At 41.8% G+C, this 18,821-nt stretch overlaps 1 protein-coding gene across 4 annotated transcripts; it reads left to right on the top strand.

Annotated features, from left to right (window-relative positions):
- Positions 1–8,728: 8,728 nt before the first annotated feature.
- Positions 8,729–17,634, top strand: ABRACL (ABRA C-terminal like). 4 transcript variants are annotated; one of them, XM_084889913.1, is made up of 4 exons: positions 8,729–9,079; positions 12,560–12,675; positions 13,903–13,969; positions 17,061–17,634. In XM_084889913.1, exons 3-4 carry the CDS (start codon positions 13,909–13,911, stop codon positions 17,243–17,245), a joined length of 246 nt encoding a protein of 81 aa, XP_084746039.1. In that variant the 5' UTR covers positions 8,729–9,079; positions 12,560–12,675; positions 13,903–13,908; the 3' UTR covers positions 17,246–17,634. The 4 variants fall into 4 exon arrangements, with proteins under 4 accessions (XP_084746039.1, XP_084746038.1, XP_084746041.1 ...); XM_084889914.1 differs by having other exon boundaries at positions 9,025–9,110; XM_084889912.1 differs by lacking the exon at positions 12,560–12,675 and having other exon boundaries at positions 8,946–9,079.
- The last annotated feature ends 1,187 nt before the right edge of the window (positions 17,635–18,821 follow it).

Here is an 18,821-nt window from a genome sequence, read left to right as displayed (position 1 = left end):
TACTCAATAAATATCTTACCTAATATCTTACAAACATGTAAATTGACCATATTTCTGCTATGCCCACAGCCAATCATGAGTGAGTATGCAAATTAACCCAACAAATATGGCAGGTTAATTTGCATATGCAGGCACAGAGAGGCTGGGAGGGGCAAAATGCCTGCTATGAGGGGAAGGAGGAAGGTGGAGGGAGCTACAGGAGAAGTGCTCCGGCCAGGAGCAAAGACTTGCAAGCTCTTGGGTGGCCAGGAGCAATGACAGGGGAAGGAAGGCCTATTCTTACATGAATATTGTGCAACAGGCCTCTAGTTTGTTTAGTAAATGTTTTTAATGGTTATAACCATCAATGACCAATATAACTGTTGGAACTGACAAAATATTAGTATCAAACTCTTATATTACTATAGCATATCTAGTCATCTTTCTTTTCTCTCATAAGTTTTGAATTTCTATTAATATGAAAGCATTAGATAACCTCTAGAATAACCCAAGTTGTTTTGTATTTAATTCTGTGATTATAAAAACCACTTTGTGAAAATCAATCTGATTTTGCAAGTACAGTAAATTATGGGTGCCCCTCAGTAGATAAAACGAATCTAACTTCTTATATAGTTACTGTTCTTACTGTATAATAATAATATTGATGTTTCAAAGAAAAATCTCTGTTCGTCAAACACTTTAATTGGCACTGCCAAGACCAAGACGTAAGAAAATGTGGTATACGTGCCTTCCCCACGTATTTTGTTGTTTCACCCCTTAGTTAAATGTATAGAACAACTGCCACAAAGACTTTGAGGTTTACTCTTAAAGATAGATCTTTTAAATTTATGTTAACAAAACATCAAACCATGTTTCTGCTGTCTTTCTCTGAAATTTCTCTCAGGAAGAGTTAATAAATGTGTTTGATATTTGAACATTTATGAATCACTGACAGCTAAAAGGCAATTGTTATGAAGAATTTTACATGCATTTAATAATATTTAAGATTCACACCATGTTAAGGGGATGGGTGGAGGTGGAAGAGGGCATAGAGGGGATAAATGGTGATGGAAAAAAATAAGACCTACGAATTCTTAAAAAAAATAAAAGAAAAGAAAATAGAAATATTAAATATAAAAATAAAATAAAATTCACATCATATCGTAAATGATAATATCAATGAAACTTTGGCACCAAGTATGGCAGGGTGCAGATGTTCAGTAATAGACTTGTTGCATGCACATGAGGGTTGACTCTCTTATTTCTTGGCTCTTCCCAGGGTTATTTAAAATGAAAGATTAGATGTGTAAGCCAGCTATTTTAGCCTGTGTAGACTGAATATCTTTTTAAAAAATATATATTTTATTGATTTTTTACAGAGAGGACAGGAGAGGGAGAGAGAGTTAGAAACACCGCTGAGAGAGATACATTGATCAGCTGCCTTCTGCACACCCCCGTCCCCTTCCCCCCACTGGGGATGTGCCCGCAACCAAGGTACATGCCCTTGACCAGAATCAAACCTGGGACCCTTCATCCCACATTCTGATGCTCTATCCACTGAGCCAATCCGGTTAGGGTAGTATCACTAATTTTTAAGTTAGAAAACTGAGGCTGTTCAAAGACTCATACAGTCAGGCCTGGTGCCAGCTAGGGTGCCTGGCTCATCTCTGCTTTAAATGTAACACCTGGAGCTTTGTGCAAGAGCTGGCATTCGGGTTTGCCCTTGGATTTCGGGAGGCAAAGATACTATATGTTGGAGGGGAGGACTCATTAGGCAACAGGAACAATCAGAGCAAAGGCCAGAAAATGGGGATTTGGTGGTTTCAGGCCTGGGCTAGGAGGAGGAACAGGTTGTATGCTGAGCACACAGAAAGTGCTAACTCAACATTTATAGAACAAAACTAATTTCCACCTCATCTCCACACTGCACCATGGGCCAGATGCAGAAACAGGATATGGTTCAACGTTACTGACTCATGGTTTTCACAGATGGTTTTGGGTGGTCAGGAATCTGGAAGGTCATAGGGGCCAAGAGGTGGAAGATTTTTGAAGGCATGGTGAAACATGTACAGAACTCGATTTAATAGACCACGAGGAGACACTGAGGGTTTTGAGCAGGGGCACAACATTGTTAAAGCTGTACTTTCAGAAAATTGCCCTGGCAGTAGGCGAAGGATGTCCCTGAGCAGGACATCTCAGGCTTGAATGCAATGCTGACTCTGCGGTTCTGCATTTCTAACAAGCTCTCTGCATTAGAGACTGACGCAGGGAGGTGGGTGGGCTTGAGAACCTGAGAACCCCACAGAGAAAAAAGGAAGAAATGGCCATAGGGGGAGCCTCAAGAGAGCTCTTTGTCTATCCCCTGATACAGGAAAGGATCTGACCTCATGCACTGTTCTGTCTCTTCCCGGGCTTTCTGTGTATACATGGGGGCGTTTTCCGGTCGGTCGTCACTCTTCTCTCTTAGCTGATGAAAGGAAATTGACTGACTCCAGCTTCTCCTAGAATCTTCTGCAAAGGGGAGGCTGCCCACCAGTGTGCAGTGGTTATTCACCAACCTCCTACAGAGAGCTTTTGGGGATCTGACCCATGATTTCCTCTGCCTGGACCCTGGCTTAGGGCTCTTTTTCTCCCCTCCATTCCCAGCCTGGACCAAGTGGCAAGATCTCTGCTTCTGTTCCTGCATCTGATCCAGGGTATAGAGAGGGGATGGGTGGAGATCAGTTCTGTTCTGTAAATGTTTATTTAGTGTGTGTGTGTGTGTGTGTGTGTGTGTGTGTGTGTGTGTGTTTTCTGTGTGCTAGGCATACAACCTTGTAGCCTTTCTCCCAAGCCTGAAACTTCCAGATCAGAACCTCAACTATGAACTGCTTCAGCCGTGTATCTTTTGAACTCAGCCTTAGAATATCACTTCCTCCCAAGAGACTGTGCTTGCCCTGGTTTCCCGCATTCCCCTGCCTCCAGCTCTCTTCCTCCTCTCGAAAGGTCCCACTTCTTCCTGGTCTTTAGCAGCCTAGAGCCACGTACTGTCCCTTACTGGGTAATGGTCATTAGCCAGGGGAGTGGACACAATGCCAAGTGTTACAGAGAGCCACAGGACAATCAGAACTGGAAACAGGCCATTGTGTTTGCCAATCGGGAGTCGTTAGTGACCTTAGACTGGAGAAAGTAGCTTTAATAAAAATGTGAAGGCAGAAACCAGATTACAAATAGTGCAATATATGGTGGATGGTGAGGGTTAGAAGCAGCTAATGTAAAGTATTTGAAGATGTTGGTTGATAAAATAGAAGCTCAAATTAGAGGCAAGTTGAGGGAAGGAATTATGAATACGGATTTACCAGGATTGTAGAAAGAGGAAAATGCTCCAATGGAGACAAGAGAGAATGGAAATCTGTTGCTACTTCCAGGGACATTTGCATTTTGAGAAGGGACTTTTCTGGCTTGTAGGTAAGTTTCATTTTGCCAGGACAGTTTTTTAAAAGTATTTCAATCACCTCATTAAAAAAAATGAGAACTGTATATAATTTTTAAAAATCCAGATTTCTATTTTTTTTTTCTTGAAAAATGGTAAGAGCTATCAACTTTGGGTGCACATTGCCACAGCTGTCATTTGTATTATTTGGCTGTCTCTAAGGGTATTTGAATTTGCAATATCTGTGTTAAAGTAATCTACACTGATGGAAATTCCAGGCATAAATTATGGTGGTAGGTGAGAAATGAAACCTTCCTGATCGCCCCTCAAATCTTATAATAACTCCCTACTTTGCCTACGTTTCAGACTATCCTTTACTCATCCTGAAAAGTTCTCTGCCCAGAGATTCTATGAGTGAGGGAGCCTGGGCGGAGACCAGAACAGATCCTTTACATTCTGTGGAATGGACGAAAAAGACATTCATGAGCAATTATAGCTGAAAAGCAGCAGAAATCACTTGGATTTCCTTGGAGCAACTGCTACCTAAGCTTGCCCTGGCTGCTGGCTTCACAGGTTATCTAGATCAGTGGTCCTCAACCTCAGCTGAAAGTTAGAAATACTTTGGGACTTTAAAATACAGATGGCATGCATGCATATAAACTACAGATGGCCCAGAGATTATGATTGAATTAATTTTAGTAGGTTCAGGGTCTGCTGCTTAAAATTTGGCAGGTGGTTTATCCAGATTAGCTACCAGTGTCATGCTTGGTGGAATTAACCTCTTTCACTCCAGGCCTTCTGTAACCCCCAGACAACACCCTGGACATCTGCACTAGACATTGTATTTCTTAGCCCACCTTGACACTCGACTCTGGTGTCATCACACAGCTACCGGTGTGGCTGCACTTTGCACTCAGCATTTACCCTCTCATGATTGAGTTCAATGATCTAGAAATTTTAACTCTCAGCTGGCAACGCTGACCGTCTGGCCCAGGTTCAATAAAGGATAATGTAGCCTCTCTCTTACTGGAGCTACAAAAAAGACTCAGGAAAAAGAAAGTGGAAGAATTGAAAACTAAAGAGCAAATTTACAAAAGAGAAGGGTGAAATATGGGTTGGGTGACCAGTTGTCCTAAATTGACTGGGTCTGTCCCAGATTTTACCTTTCTGAGTAATCATTTTGAGGTAATAATTTAATTTCCTGCCAGAAAAGTAGAAAGCCTGGAACATAGGTAATTTATAATTATATTACTTGGTGGGTTAGGAGTGGGAGAAGAAATGCAAAAACTAAATAGTGTTTATCAAATTATTAAGGTTCTTAACAATTTTCCAAATGTTGTTGCATTTATTATTTATTTATTTATTTATTTATTTATTTATTTATTTTACCATCCATAATAGCATTATTCAATAGAACTTTTGGAGAAAATAGAAATGCTCTGTGCTATAAAAAACAGGAGCAGTTGAATAGTTGAAATTAGGCTACTGTGACTAAGGATCTGAATTTTTAGTATTATTCTATTTCAATTAATTTAAATGTAAATTAAAATGTCCACATGGGTCTAGTAGCTACTTAGTGTACAAGGCAGATCTATAGAAATGCTGCTGTCTACGGTAAACATATTTTGGTGTGGTTCCTCTCTCATACCTTCTTTACAGAGAAATTATCTCATTTACAGTTTTTGGAAAGAACAGCCCTATGGATTGGACATAAAAGCTTTAACTTGGCCATTCTGAACTGGGTCAATCCAAACTGAGTTAATTAGTTTCTGTCTTTTGTGACTCTGGAACTGAGATACTGAAATGCTGCATCCACTTGCTAATGGTGAGCTGAACAAGAAGGGTTGGCCCTGGAGACACTGCCATGAAAAACCAAGACCCTGTGCAAACTGAAGTTATGTTGGAGTGGAGGCTAGAAACTACATAGTGAAAACAGAGGAATTGGGGGTGATCGGAGAGGAGGAGGGAGAGAGAATAAATCATGTGTGAGCGGTGCACACAATACTCGAGCTTTGTTAAAAATATTGTTTCTAATTTGGGGGTTAGAGAAGAGAAAACAATATTTAAGAATATATGGACGCAAGAAGAAAAAAAACAAAACACAGAATAATGTAAATTCTAGAGATAATGGTGTTTATAAAATTATATACCTGTATATCATCTAATAAGCCAGCTTTGAAGAGCCCCATTCTTCAGGTGAGAAAAAAAAATGTTTCTCTTCCACATGGGAAAGTTGTTCTCTCTGACCACTCTATAAGAGACACACAAGGCTTGGCCCTAATGGTCTGCAATAAATATTTGTTGAAGGAAGGAGAGAAGGAGCAGTGGGGAAATACAGCAAATAGAGCACCTTTCTAAGGTAGTCAGATTAATCCTTTTGTTCAGCCAAATCATTTTTATTTGTTCTCTGGTTTGGTTCTTAGTTGTTAATTGTCTATTAGTCTTAACTTTCTGTAACCAGTGAGATGACAAGACCTCAGTTCTTGTCTTCTTGAAAGGAAGATTTCAGTCAAGAGACAGAGTGAAGCAAACTAAGTAAGAATTTATTGGACATGGCAAAAATACACTTAGGACAGTGAAACAAGGAGAGCCTAGGCTGGGCTGCTTCGGCTCACTGCGAGTCAGAGAAAAGGGGGCCTTGGAGACAGGTTCAGGGGGTTAGCCCAGGACGAGTTGCTGCTGCCCAATGCTCCCCTAGTTGTAAGTCTCCATGGGTTCCTTAGAGGGAAGAAGAGGAAAAGGAAGGGCTCTGGGTTGCTCTCCTGGGGAAAAGTATGAACTGAGTCCTCCATCCTGGGTTAATTTATCTCTCTCTTGCAGGTGGAAAATCTTAGGGGAGGTCTCCGAGGAGGGTCTCAATAGAATATTCATCAGCTTTGCAGGCTTTGGTCTCCACTGATTGGTCAGCACCAGGAGAGGTTAAAGCAGCTGGTCCCCAGGCAGCCCCTCACTTGTCTGGTTTTGCTGCTTTTCTGGGCCTGGAGCTAAAATACAAGGGAGGCCTAGATGTTATCTTTAGGGAGGAAAAGGTCAAGGGGTTCTAAACTGCATGACCAGCAGTATGCTAGGGAAGGAAAGGTTACTCTGGGGGCTGGGGAGTTCTTGTTTTCCCGGTTTTCCCCCTTGCTAGGCATTTGGGGCTTTTTGCCCCAGTGAGTTTCTGTACTTGGCTCATTGTCCTTGCTCTGCTCATGTCTATCTAATTGCCTAATATATTTTCATTGTTTCTTATTCAAAAAACATGTAAATTGATATGTAATTCATATACCATAAACCTCATCATTGTAAGTGTATAATTCAGCGTCTTTTAGAGTATTATAAGATTGTGCACACTTCACGACTAATTTCTGAAATGTAAGTATAAAACACAATAGATTTCAATGGCTCAGTATAAAAGAATGTATACTGTCTCAGTAATAACTTTTAAATAGCCATTACAGGTTGTAATCATAGTATTTTGGATATATTGGATTAAAACAAACATTAAATCAATTTCACATGTGTGTGTTTTTTTTTAATGTGGCTACCAGAAAATTTTACAGATGTGGATCACAATTATATTTCTATTGGACAATGATTGTCTACACTGTGCAATTAAATGGGTAAAGATTGTTTTAATATTTTATATGTACATTACCAAAAGTTCTTTTTGACAAAGATCATACTGTAAGCTGCTTTGTATCCTCTAGGACTAGCACATGCTTGCTAGTTAATGAATACTTCTCAACTGTTTGATAAACAATTTTTTTTTTTTTTGCTTTTTACATTAAAATTCCACATTGTTTAGCTACATGGTGATAATATCCTATAATATCAAGAAAAGATGGCAAATGTAAGCATGGAAACTGAAAGAGTAGGAAATAGGTATGAAAAATATTAGTTGGAAAAATCTATAACATTTTTTATAAAAAACAACTTTCCTCAATTGTAATTCCTTATAGATTAAGATGAAGTTTATGTTACGTTTAGGGTAGCATATGTATAAACAAAGTATTTTAAAAGAGTGAATCCATTTCTATATTAACAGACTTTTACTTGTGTAGGTAATCTATTTCTTTGTTTTTGCTTGCTGGCAGAATACTGTGAAACACTAGTTACTTAGTCATAACAGAAGCGTCACACAACAGGTTAATTATTCATTTCATTGGATGAATGAAGAATTGTGATCATGGACACTGGCCAAAATAGCCAGGCCCTGCTTAGAGGATTGCTAACTACAATCTTTTTCTTAAATTATCAATTTTGTATTATGTAGATTTTTAAAGATATAAAGTATAACTTCTCAGATTTCTTTTTAGTGAGAAAAAAATAGTCCTCAAAGGATCCTGGAGTCACCTTAAGCGTCATGTGACATGAGAAAGAAACCTAGCCGCATCAGGCCTAGGTTACAGAGGAATCTTTCTGCCCCAGGGAACAGAGGCTCATTCAGTCACGCCCAAGTGTTCACTGTGAAAGGGTCCGTAGACACAGTTTGGGAAGTGATGGATCCAGTGCCCCTCCACGGAACTGGATACTCATAGAGGAGCAGGTATTTGTTGATTTTATTCCATCACTGGGTCTCAGCTTCTACCACTCCCGCCCCACCTGCCCCTACTTCATCCTCATGTTTCTGCTCTCTCAAATATTTTGCTTTCTGGAGGCCCATTTTTCACTCCCTCTTTCCCAAGCCCTCTTTCAGCTTCAGCCTTCTTGTCCGATGGCTCACTGTCAGTATTCTCCCCTTTCAGTTTCCAAGGGAGAATCTGAATGGCTTGCAGAATTACCAGAGTCATTATTTAGGGAGAACTTTGTTCCAGGTGACCTCGGAAGATGACGACCAGTTTATGGACTGCGTTCTTGGACCACATGATCCTTCTGAATCAATCAGTTATTGGAGAAGGGAGTGCTTTCTGGGTGGTTGTTGGTGCAACCTCTGCCCTAGGAATGGTTTGGGTCACCTCAGCAGAGCCTGGATTTCCTTCCCAAAGGAACTCCAGCAAGCATCACTCACACACACACACACACACACACACACACACACACACACAAAACATTGATTGAAATGTATGAATAAGTGGACTGCAGTTGAATGTACGAAGTCAGACACTTCTATCCACCCAGAATCAAGAATTAGCTTTGTCCATGTAAAATTTCTTTGCAGTAAAACGAGCTAAGTTTTGTTTGCAAACCACACCATCCTGCTGTCTTGCTGATTTCTGGAGATTCCCTGCTCCTGGTATAGAGAGCCAAAGTACCGTTTCTCCTGGGAGACCTCAGCATTCAGCGGGTTGGGGCGCTTCACTTCTGCTGGAAGAGAGACCTGAGCAGGAGGAAATCACGCGTCCGATGCAGGGGGCTGGGGACTCCTGGCTCTGGGCGGCGCGAAGGAAAGGTGGCGGCCACGGAAAAGGTGAAGATCTGGGTCCCTTTCCCACTTGTCTGGAACCGGTCCCCTTATCGGGCGCCTCCACTCTCGAGTTTCTTCCTCCCGGGCTTGTCCCCGGGAGTGTGGGCGGCCCACTTCCTGAGCGCAGAAACTCTCACCACCCCGTTTCCTCCTCTTCCTCCTCCCCTCCCCGGCTCGCCAGCTGTCTCTGTGCCTCAGTCACTTCCTACCTCTGCTTCTTCCTCCTCGGAGCGTAGGATCCGATCCCCCGCCCCCGTGACGCTGCACCAGGCTTTGCACCGACCGGCACTGGAGGCGGAGAGGTGAGTGCGTCCCCGGGGAAGAGGTGGCCAGGTACCGAGGGAGGCCAAGCTGCGGGGGGGTCGTGGACTGCGGGTGGAGAGCCAGGGCCCGGGGAGGCGGGGCGCGGGGATGTCGCTCCAGGAACTGGGCTGAGTTGGAGCCGGGGGGCGGGATGGACGCGCCCCGCACCCCCACCTCCCCTCAGAGGTACCCATTCCGCTCGCGAGGTGCGCAGCGGGCCGGGCTGCGGTGCGGGGTTTCAGGAACCCGATCTGCAGAGCAGGGAGGGGGAGGGATGGGGGTGCGGGGCGAGACACCCACGAGCACTGGGATGGCCTCATGGCAGCGGGTTCTGCGGAGCGGCGGGCTGGGGTGCGGCTCTGGGCTCTCCTGCTTGTATGTGGGGTGCAGGGGCTGGGAGGTAGGGAGGAGACACTGGGGGTTCGTGGAGCGGAGCAGGTCCGTTTTCCGTGCCCGGTGTGGGCGCTCGGGGCTCGGGGCGCGCGGAGACAAAGGCTTCCGGGACGCGGCCCTTCCCGGGGAGGCCGCCCCCCCCCTCCCCCCCGCCCGCGGTGCTGCCCCGGAGCAGGGGGTCGAGTCCCGCGTTCCCCAGCTCTGCACCAGTACGGGGGTGATCCTGGGACGGCCTCTGGGGACGGGGTCTGGGGACACCTTCCGGGCCGGCTCCCCAACTTGGAGCCGAGATGACCAAATAAGGAGTGTGCGCGCCCGGGAGCCGGCGGGAAGGAGCCCGGCCGCCACCCTCTGACCCGCACCAGCTGCTGGGCTGGATGGCTTGGAGAGGCTGGAAGAGTGGCCCGCCCTAGTACATGGAGTTGGCTTCCGATCCCCCGGAGGCTGCAGTCCTTCAACATTGGGAAATGTCCAAGTAATGCCTCCAAACTTAAAAAAAAAAAAAAAAAAAAAAAAGATTTATAAAGGGCCCTACATAGATGCGCATTAATGGTAGAGCATCTTATCCCACGCCGAGTCCTCCGACATTCCGCTTTCTTTGTGATTCCCACGCACGCTGCCCAATTACAGTCTCTGTCACAGTCAGAGGGCCGCCTAGCACCTGCCACCGCCTTCCCTGAATTACTCGCCCCCACCCCCTTTCCCTCCTCCTTTTCTCTCCCTTCCCCGCCCACTGGCCCATTGAGGGGCTCTCTCTTCCCTCTGCGCTGGCCTGCTTCTGGCCTCTCATTGTTTTTGATCTTGCTGCTCACCCCAGTCCCAAGCCTGACAAAATGCCCTGGGCTTTCTAAGGATGGTGTAACAATGGATATTTCTGCCCCATTGTCCCCGCTATATAATAAAATAAATAATTCATGCCAAGTTGTGTATGCTAGCAATAGTTCCTAGGCCTGTTATTTCCCTACTTGGAGGGGTCTGGGCAGGGAGCCCTTCTGGCCCTGTAAGTGTTCTGCCTTAGAAAATACTCAGTTTGTAATATTTCATACAAATGCAGCTCTATTGCATTTACTGCACTTTGCATAATAACTAGCAAAGAAAAAGAGGAACAAAAGGAGGGGGAGATGGAAGGGGATGAGGATGTGGTAGCAACAGCATTTAGTTGTGCTCGCCCCCCTCACTACCCCCACCCACACTCCCAGGGGCAGCAGCCAGTTTCATCATTTGTAAAATGAGGATAAATAATAAATACTCAGCAAGGCTCTTAGGATTACATGAATTAACAGATAAGGAGCCTCTCATGAAATTAATTATAAAGAAATGCCGGTTGTCTTTCCTTCTTAAAATTGGATGAGGATACATCTGTTTAACACGGTGCAGGTATTCACACTGTACATAATAGAGGGATTTCCACTTTGAGTCTCATTATCAAAGCTTTGTTTGAAGTGTGTGGCTAGAGGTAGGTGGAAGGAGTGGCGAATGGTGAAATTTTTAGAATGGGGGGAAATCATAGGACCTGAGAATTAGGACTGTAATTCTCTTGGACATTGCGCTCTCCCTTCTAACCAATGTGGGCTAATTTCCTCAACAACCCTCACAGATCCACACTACTCCTGCATTAATGCTTTCGAGGACAGGGTGTCACCTTTATTCATTGTCAAGCAGTATTGATTGTTAGGGAAATTTTTTCTTATATGGCTCCCAAATCTGCCTTTCTATTACATCTATCCATCTCATCTGATAGAGCAACATAAACAAAACTACTCACATAGGTACATAGAAGGAGCTTTAATTAAAAAAAAAAAAATCGTGGTAGGTCTTCTCTAGGCTAACTTTATGGGACAAGAGTCTTTAGAATGCAAGGGACAGAAACTCATTCAAAAACACAAGCAAAACCAGGAAAGTTGGTTGGTTTATGTAACTGGAAAGTCCAGGGCCCTGTACTGGCTCAATCATTGTTATGTGGTTGGACTTTTCTTTGTGCCAGCTTTGTTCCTATCAGATTCTTCCCAGTGGTAGCTGTTTACATCAGGGGCTGTAAACTTACATCTTAGAACCAGTGGGACAGTACCTCATTGTTTAGGATGAAATCATCTACCTATGCCCCCAATCAGTTATTCTGGCTCTGAACCATTCCTGGAGTTTAGGGTGAGGCTCTATCCAAGATACATGAGTTTAAGGTTAGGAGAGACTTGAGCCAAACAAGAATTAGACTAATGGTACCAACATGGGGAATGGGTGCTGGGTAGGTAAAAACAGCAGCTGTCCCCCATGTTGACATTTACAGATATGTGTTTTTTTTCTACTATAATTCTCATGGTATGTCTTTCAGTGATGTCTTTTGGGTATATTTCAGCTTATGAGGATCTCTCTTAAACTATATCTTGAATTGAGTATATAATGTTATAGATAAAATTCACCAACACAAAGTTTCTGATATTTGGATGCTATAATTTTTATAGTTTTATGTAAATACATGAACCTAAAATGTTGCATTTTATTGCAATACAAGCTTCTTAAATTGTAATAGTCTTACATGTAATGTAGTAGATGGCAGTTGTGCTTTTAATTATTAGCTGATGGAAAATCTGAGGTCCCAACCAGTATAGTCTAAACCTAGAAGTCATTCTTGTTTTAAAAAGCTACCAGGAATTAGTTACAAATTGTCTGGATAATGTTTTCCCCCCAGATTATCACCCCAAAGTTAACCATTCATAGAACCCCACCTTTTTAGTCTCTTATGTGATTTGGAGAATTTAGAATTGGAAAACAGACTGATGACTGATGCATACTTTCTGACCCTCCTGTTGTCCTTTTCACTGTAGATTACTGTCTTCTTATAGAAACTCTTATTTATTTGACCCAACATGATCAGGGTTCTCTCCTCCACCTCCATCTGCTTTCCCCTCTTCTTGCTGGTATTTCTCTCCTCTCTAGCTGTTTGCCAGGCCCCTTTACTTTTCCGTTTCTGCCTCTGTGTGCTCTTCTCTGAGAACTCCTCTAGATTCTCCACTTAGATCAGCAGCTTTATTGTGACAAGCCCATAGTTGTGATTCCTTCCTCTCTCAAGCCTTTGCTATTTCTTTCAGCCCACGAGACCAATATTTATTGAACCTGTGCTCTTGGTGCCAGACAATCAAGCAGACAGCATTACAGATCCCTGCCTAGAGGAGCTTACTACCTTGCTGCGAAAGCTAAGAAATCGGTAATTCCTATCAAATGAAATGATGCAGGTGGACAATGCTTTGGGGACACTCAGTGGGGGAACTCTCCTACTCCAGGTTTCATGGAAAGCTTCAGAGGAAGTTATATCTAAGCTGGGGCTGAATGTGTGGGAGTTGGCCCAAGAAAGAAGAATAGTCATAGTCTGAGTTGAAGGAACAGTTGGATGTGAGAGATTAAGGGACATTTGAAGGACGAAAAGAAGCCCCATGTAGCTGTAGCTAGAGTTCAAGAGGGTTGAGTAGAGGAAGCTGGAATGGTGGGCAGAACCCAGCCTGTGGAGGACCTAGTAGGCCAAAATAAGTTAGTAGCTCCCATTATCTGAAGATGAATGGTCTTCACCACTACTTTATTGTAGTCAGTTGTACTGTGCACTGTCCAGGGAAGGACATGTCCCTGTGTGTGACCCAGGAGTCATCGTTGCACTGACCTGATATTAAAATTGCTTTATATCAATCTTCCTTCCCCACTAGACTGCAGGCTCCCAGCTTAGGGCCTGCCTTTTCATCTTTTTTTCTGTGCTTTTGTACATGCTTTTCCCCATGCATTGAACACCCATTCCCAACTGTCCACCTGGCCTACACCTCCCCAGTGACCTCCATGAAGCCTGTGGCTTCCTTCTCTGTACTCCCATAATGCCTTGGACCCATCAGTCAAGGAGTACAGTCACACTGCTATGCATTCCAGGCCTTTCTTCCTTTCAGGAGGGTCAATTGCCCTGGGAGCAGGTCTTTGTGTCACTCACCTTTGTATTTATTATTTTTTAAATCTTTATTGTTGGAAGTATTACATATATTCCCCCTTTTCCCCATTGACCTCCCCGCCCCACTCCACCTTCTCCACCCTATTGTCTGCGTCCATGGAAGAGATCAACCAATGAACTCACCTTTGTATTTTTGATGGCCTGCAGCTGCACCATGAAGAGGATAGACTTAGAATTAAGAGTGGGTGCAAGGAAAATGGCTGCATTCTTCCCAACAGAATGTGTGGACTAAGAGTGGGATCAGCCCAGAGGGAAGTTATGCAGATGGAGGGAAAGTGGAAGTGCTCTAGTACTTCCATTACATTGCACAAGTAGTTTTAGGAAGAGGAGCATGGAAAATTAATACTGACAATTGCTACATAAAAGAAAGGGCCCTTGGATTTGGCAAGAAGTGCTTAATGGAATGTAGAAATGGCAATAATATAGATTTTTTGTTTTCTCCCTCAGGCAACAATGAATGTGGACCACGAGGTTAACCTCTTGGTGGAGGAAATTCACCGTTTGGGTTCAAAAAGTAAGTATTATAACACAGATACAATATTTCTATTGAGCTTGCATCAGAGCAAGTAGGACCAGCATTTCTGTCATCTCCCCTTTTTGGTCTTCTCTAGTCATTTTATTTCTTCATTAAACTTGGTATGAGTAGAAGCTCTGGCCAGGGTCATCATCACTGAAATATACCAAGAAAAAATAAACTAGGCATATAAAAGTTAGTATGGGCTCAACAACTGAGTTTAATCATATGGTCAGTTACTATTTGTTGGAAATCTGTGCATGCAAGCACTGTGTTAGGTACAAATGACATAAAGTGTGTTCCTATCCCTCAAAGATCTTACTACTTAGTTGAGAAAAATAGATTAAAAATGCATGAGCTAATTGTCAGGAAAAATGGTATGCTAAGCTGTGAAGTGCTGTCATCCAATTTAGTATGGTCTCAGAGAAAAAGGTCCTTTAAAACTGTAGCAGTTGGGAGCACTCAGTGGATCTTTGGCTATTAGGTAAGACTCTGGAGTGTAGGACAGGTCAGTTCTGAAAGAAATGTATGAGCTGCATTTGGGATATTTGTGGAGAACAGGAGGAGACTGCAGAGGTTGCCATTTATTTAGTTCCTCAATCATACCAATGAATAATCTTTCCTAACCCCATTTTTCTCCCACCCACTTCACCATGCCCACTTGGTGGGAGTTTGGTGAGTCTTCTTTTCAACAATGATCCCTCTACCTGTGGTCCGTCTTATACATTTCCAGTTTCTCCGGAACTCTGTGAGGTCATGTTACTCTATTGTTTGATTGGTTAAAGGTATTAAAGATGTATTTCCAAAGATTCATAGCATTCTTTTTTTTTCTTAGATCTTTCTGCGTGTCAGCTGAGTGTTAATTGGTCAGATTCATCGCATTTAAAAGACTAGCCCTAGCCGGTTAGACTCATAGGGTCTTTGGTTCGATTCTGGTTAACCTTGGTTTCAAGCTCGATCCCCAGCCCTGGTCAGGGTTTGTATGAGAGGCAAACAATTGATGTGTCTCTCTCATATCAATGTTTCTCTCTCTGTCTCTCCTGCTCCCTTCCACTCTCTCTAAAAATTAATAGAAAAATATCTTCAGGTGAGGATTAACCAAAAAAAGATAATAATAAAAAAATAGTTTGAAAGTCTAACCTCTATTGCTTCTCAGCCTTTTGGCTAAGATGGAGTGTAAAAGTCTAGCCTTTATATCCCTAGCAGTGTTACTGTTCTGCAAGGGTAAACTGAGCCCACACTTTAAAATTGGCAGCTTTACAAACTAGAAGACAACAAGGTAATTATCATAACTTCTATAAGGATGAAAATACTTTGAAGATTGCAGTTTCACCAGGCTTTCTTGACTTAACCTGTTTCTGGTAATGGGTGACTTATGAATTGGAAAGTATCTGTGGAGATGTGTTACCTACTGACATGCTATGGTAAATTATTTAAGTTGTGGAATAAGTTATGATATAGATTAATCATAGTTAGATTAATCTCAATATAATATATTGATATTAGCTGAAGCTGGAAATTGATTTAGTTTTATCTGTTCCTTTAAAAATAAAATTCTATTCTCATTTTCCATTCAGTAGAAAAAAATTAAGTGGATAAAGATTATCTGGAGATTTAAATTCTTTCATTCAACAAATATTTCTTGAGTGCTGCTTTTGTGCTTAAGTGCTGGAGATGTAAAAATAAATGAAATTCCGTCTAGCCCTTGTCTTGAAGAAAGACAGGCAAACTGAAAGCATGTATTGGGAAGCCTAGACTGTTCATCTCTCCCCTCCCCAACTCATGCAAACCACTGATCATTTTACTTAGTTTTGTCTTGTTTTTTTTTTTTTGTTTTTTTTTTTTTTTTCATAGTTTTTCCTTTTCTAGAATGTTCTTTAGTTAGAATCATTCAGAATGGAGTTTTTGCATCAGGGGTAGGTAACTACAATAAAAGTTATCTTAATTTGAAAAAAAGTTCTCTTAAAACTACAGAATAGTTTAAAAATTAAACTGGTTTGGCTCAGTGGATAGAGCGTCAGCCTGCAGACTGAAAGGTCCCAGATTCGATTCCGGTCAAGGGCATGTACCTTGGTTGCAGGCACATCCCCAATTGGGGGTGGGGGGGGAGCGGTGTGCAGGAGGCAGCTGGTCAATGCTTCTCTCTCATCGATGTTTCTAACTCTGTATCCCTCTCCCTTCCTCTCTGTAAAAAAATCAATAAAATATATTAAAAAAAATTAAACACATTACCTTCTTTCACTTTGTAATATGTATTTAAGGCTCCTCTATGTCTTTATGGCTTGGTAACTCATTTCTTTTTATTATATACTTTAATTTAAGCATATATATATATATATATATATATATATATATATATATATATATATATATATATTGATTTCAGAGAGGAAAGGAGAAGAAGAGAGATAGAAACATCAGTGATAAGACAGAATCATTGATCGGCTTCCTCCTGCATGCCTCCTACCGGGGATCGGGTCCGCAACCCAGGCATGCACCCTTGACCAGAATCAAACCTGTGAATCTTTAGTCCGCAGGCCAACACTCCATCCACTGAGCCAAACCAGCCAGGGCTATACCTTAATTTTTAACATCTGTATTAAGATCTGGTCTCCAATCTAGATAATCTAGGGATCTCAGTAAATACAGATTTCTTCATTTTTAAAGTCATCACTCTCTCCCTGGGGGTTCTGAGTACATTTATAACACACTGAGAGAAGCATTGCTCCTGACTAGGTTATTTTTATTGATTCAACAGCTAACATAATTAAAAACACCAAAATTTAGAGAGAGAGAGAGATTGGTCCATAGTAGTAGCACTGTAGCTCATCCACCTTTAGCAAATGTTGCCTGGTTTCTTCCAGTCTTTTTCCAGAGGATACTAAAGCTAAGAGGTTTGCAACATGTTGATTTATTTCATCACTTTTTGGACCTGGCAAGAGGTTACACTGGATTTATGACTGTTCAGTGTTAAATTGTAATTTTGGTTAACCTATAGCTAGATGTGTATTAAAGATTATGTAGTTCTTCCATACATAGGGACAAGAAACAGACTTTGCATTGACTCACATTGTATTTTTTTTCAAACTAGATGCTGATGGGAAGTTAAGTGTGAAATTTGGGGTCCTCTTCCGAGATGACAAATGTGCCAATCTCTTTGAAGCCTTGGTAGGAACGCTCAAAGCTGCAAAACGAAGGAAGATTGTTACATACCCAGGAGAGCTACTTTTGCAAGGTGTTCACGATGATGTTGACATTATATTGCTGCAAGATTAATGTAGTTTGCTATCATTGTTCATTGTTATTTTCTGGTAAACTGGAATATTTTCAAGTCAGAGGAAAAACATGAGCATACTTAATGTATTTTTATAGAACTTTGTAAACAAAAGGAGACTCATTTTAGAAGTCCATCCTTTTCATATCTTGGAAATAAATTTATGTATTACACTGTAAAATAAACAAAACCGATTATTTTTCTCGAGGCTGGTTGAAAAATGTAGGCATTGAGGCTTTTGTGGTGGGCGTGTGAGAGTGTTTCATAAATCATCCGTAGGCAATTTCCATAGATAATTGATATTCTGTGAAAGCAAGAAGCAAACTAAAGACCATCTCCCACAAGGAATATTTTAATGTTTATGTAATAAAAACACGTTACTATCTTAAAAGTGTGCTGTCTTATTTTGTCATTGAAGATTTATGTGCCTCTCAGAATCGAGTTTTTGCATCAAGAGTAGGTAACTAATGAAAGTTATCTTAATTTGAAGAAAAATTGTCTTAAAACCGCAGAATAGTTTAAAAATTAAAAAGTAGGGGTGGTTAATGTTATGATTAGGTCCTATGAAAAATATACTGATTTTGATGCCTGTTGTATGCTTATCATTGAGTTAGGGAACAGGCCAAAACATGGGCATTAAAAATTTCACCTTCTAATTGGATTAGTAAGACCCACCTGACACAATACAGGATTGTCTATAATTGCATGTTGCAGCCTGTAGTACAGGATTGAAAGTAATATAGAATCTCAAGGAGGGTAAAATCAGAGAAAGCATGAAAGTTGGCAAAGGTATCCTAGAGGAGGCGGAATTCACATGATCAGAGTTGATTATCCAGAGGGGGAAAATGAGGCTGGTGAGGGTGATGACTCAAGGTAAGACAGAGGGACACAAATTAGCAAGGCATGATCTTGTGGAAGGTCAGAGGACTCCAGGTTGACAGGAATATTAGGGAGAGGGGTGACTCAGATTGGGTAACTGAGGTGGAACCTGGGAATCAGGGAGAAGAGTCTGAACAGAAATTGGAGCAGGGAAGTTCTATGATGACAATGATGTTCAATGCAGGTCGCTCTGACACTGGTAACTAGGGTGGATTGTAGAGAGTCAGACAAGCCAGCTAAAACATTGCCCAAGAATCTCAAGGGGGTGGTGATAAATGCAAAGATTTCCCTTTAGATTCCAGAGTCCTTTGCAATGGCTTCATATATGGAAGTTGTTTCTCTTAATTGGATCCTGGCCTTAAAAATTCAAAATCATCAATTTGATTTCTTTTTGAGCCAGATTCACAGTGCAAATAATCCTTTTGGTCATAAACTGAATTCCAGTTAATCATCTCAGTAATGAGTGCCATAGGCTAAAGGTAGGTGGGAGTTAAACATTGTAAATAGTGTACACAAACATTGTCATTCATGAAATGAAAACTTATAACATCTACTTCGAACAGGTCACTGTGCTAGGCAATAGGGATTATTAAAGCAAAGCAAAATAAGAATACAATTTGATTCCAATTTTCAAAGAAAAACAAACCATTTGTGCAATATGTATTAAATATAGAAGCTTTGTGTAAATGATATAGGGAT

The sequence above is a fragment of the Pipistrellus hanaki genome (assembly GCF_964339955.1).
Source record: "Pipistrellus hanaki genome assembly, chromosome: 7".
NCBI lineage: Eukaryota > Metazoa > Chordata > Mammalia > Chiroptera > Vespertilionidae > Pipistrellus > Pipistrellus hanaki.
Note: the sequence above shows the minus strand (reverse complement) of the source record. Positions and strands in the feature narration are given on the sequence as shown.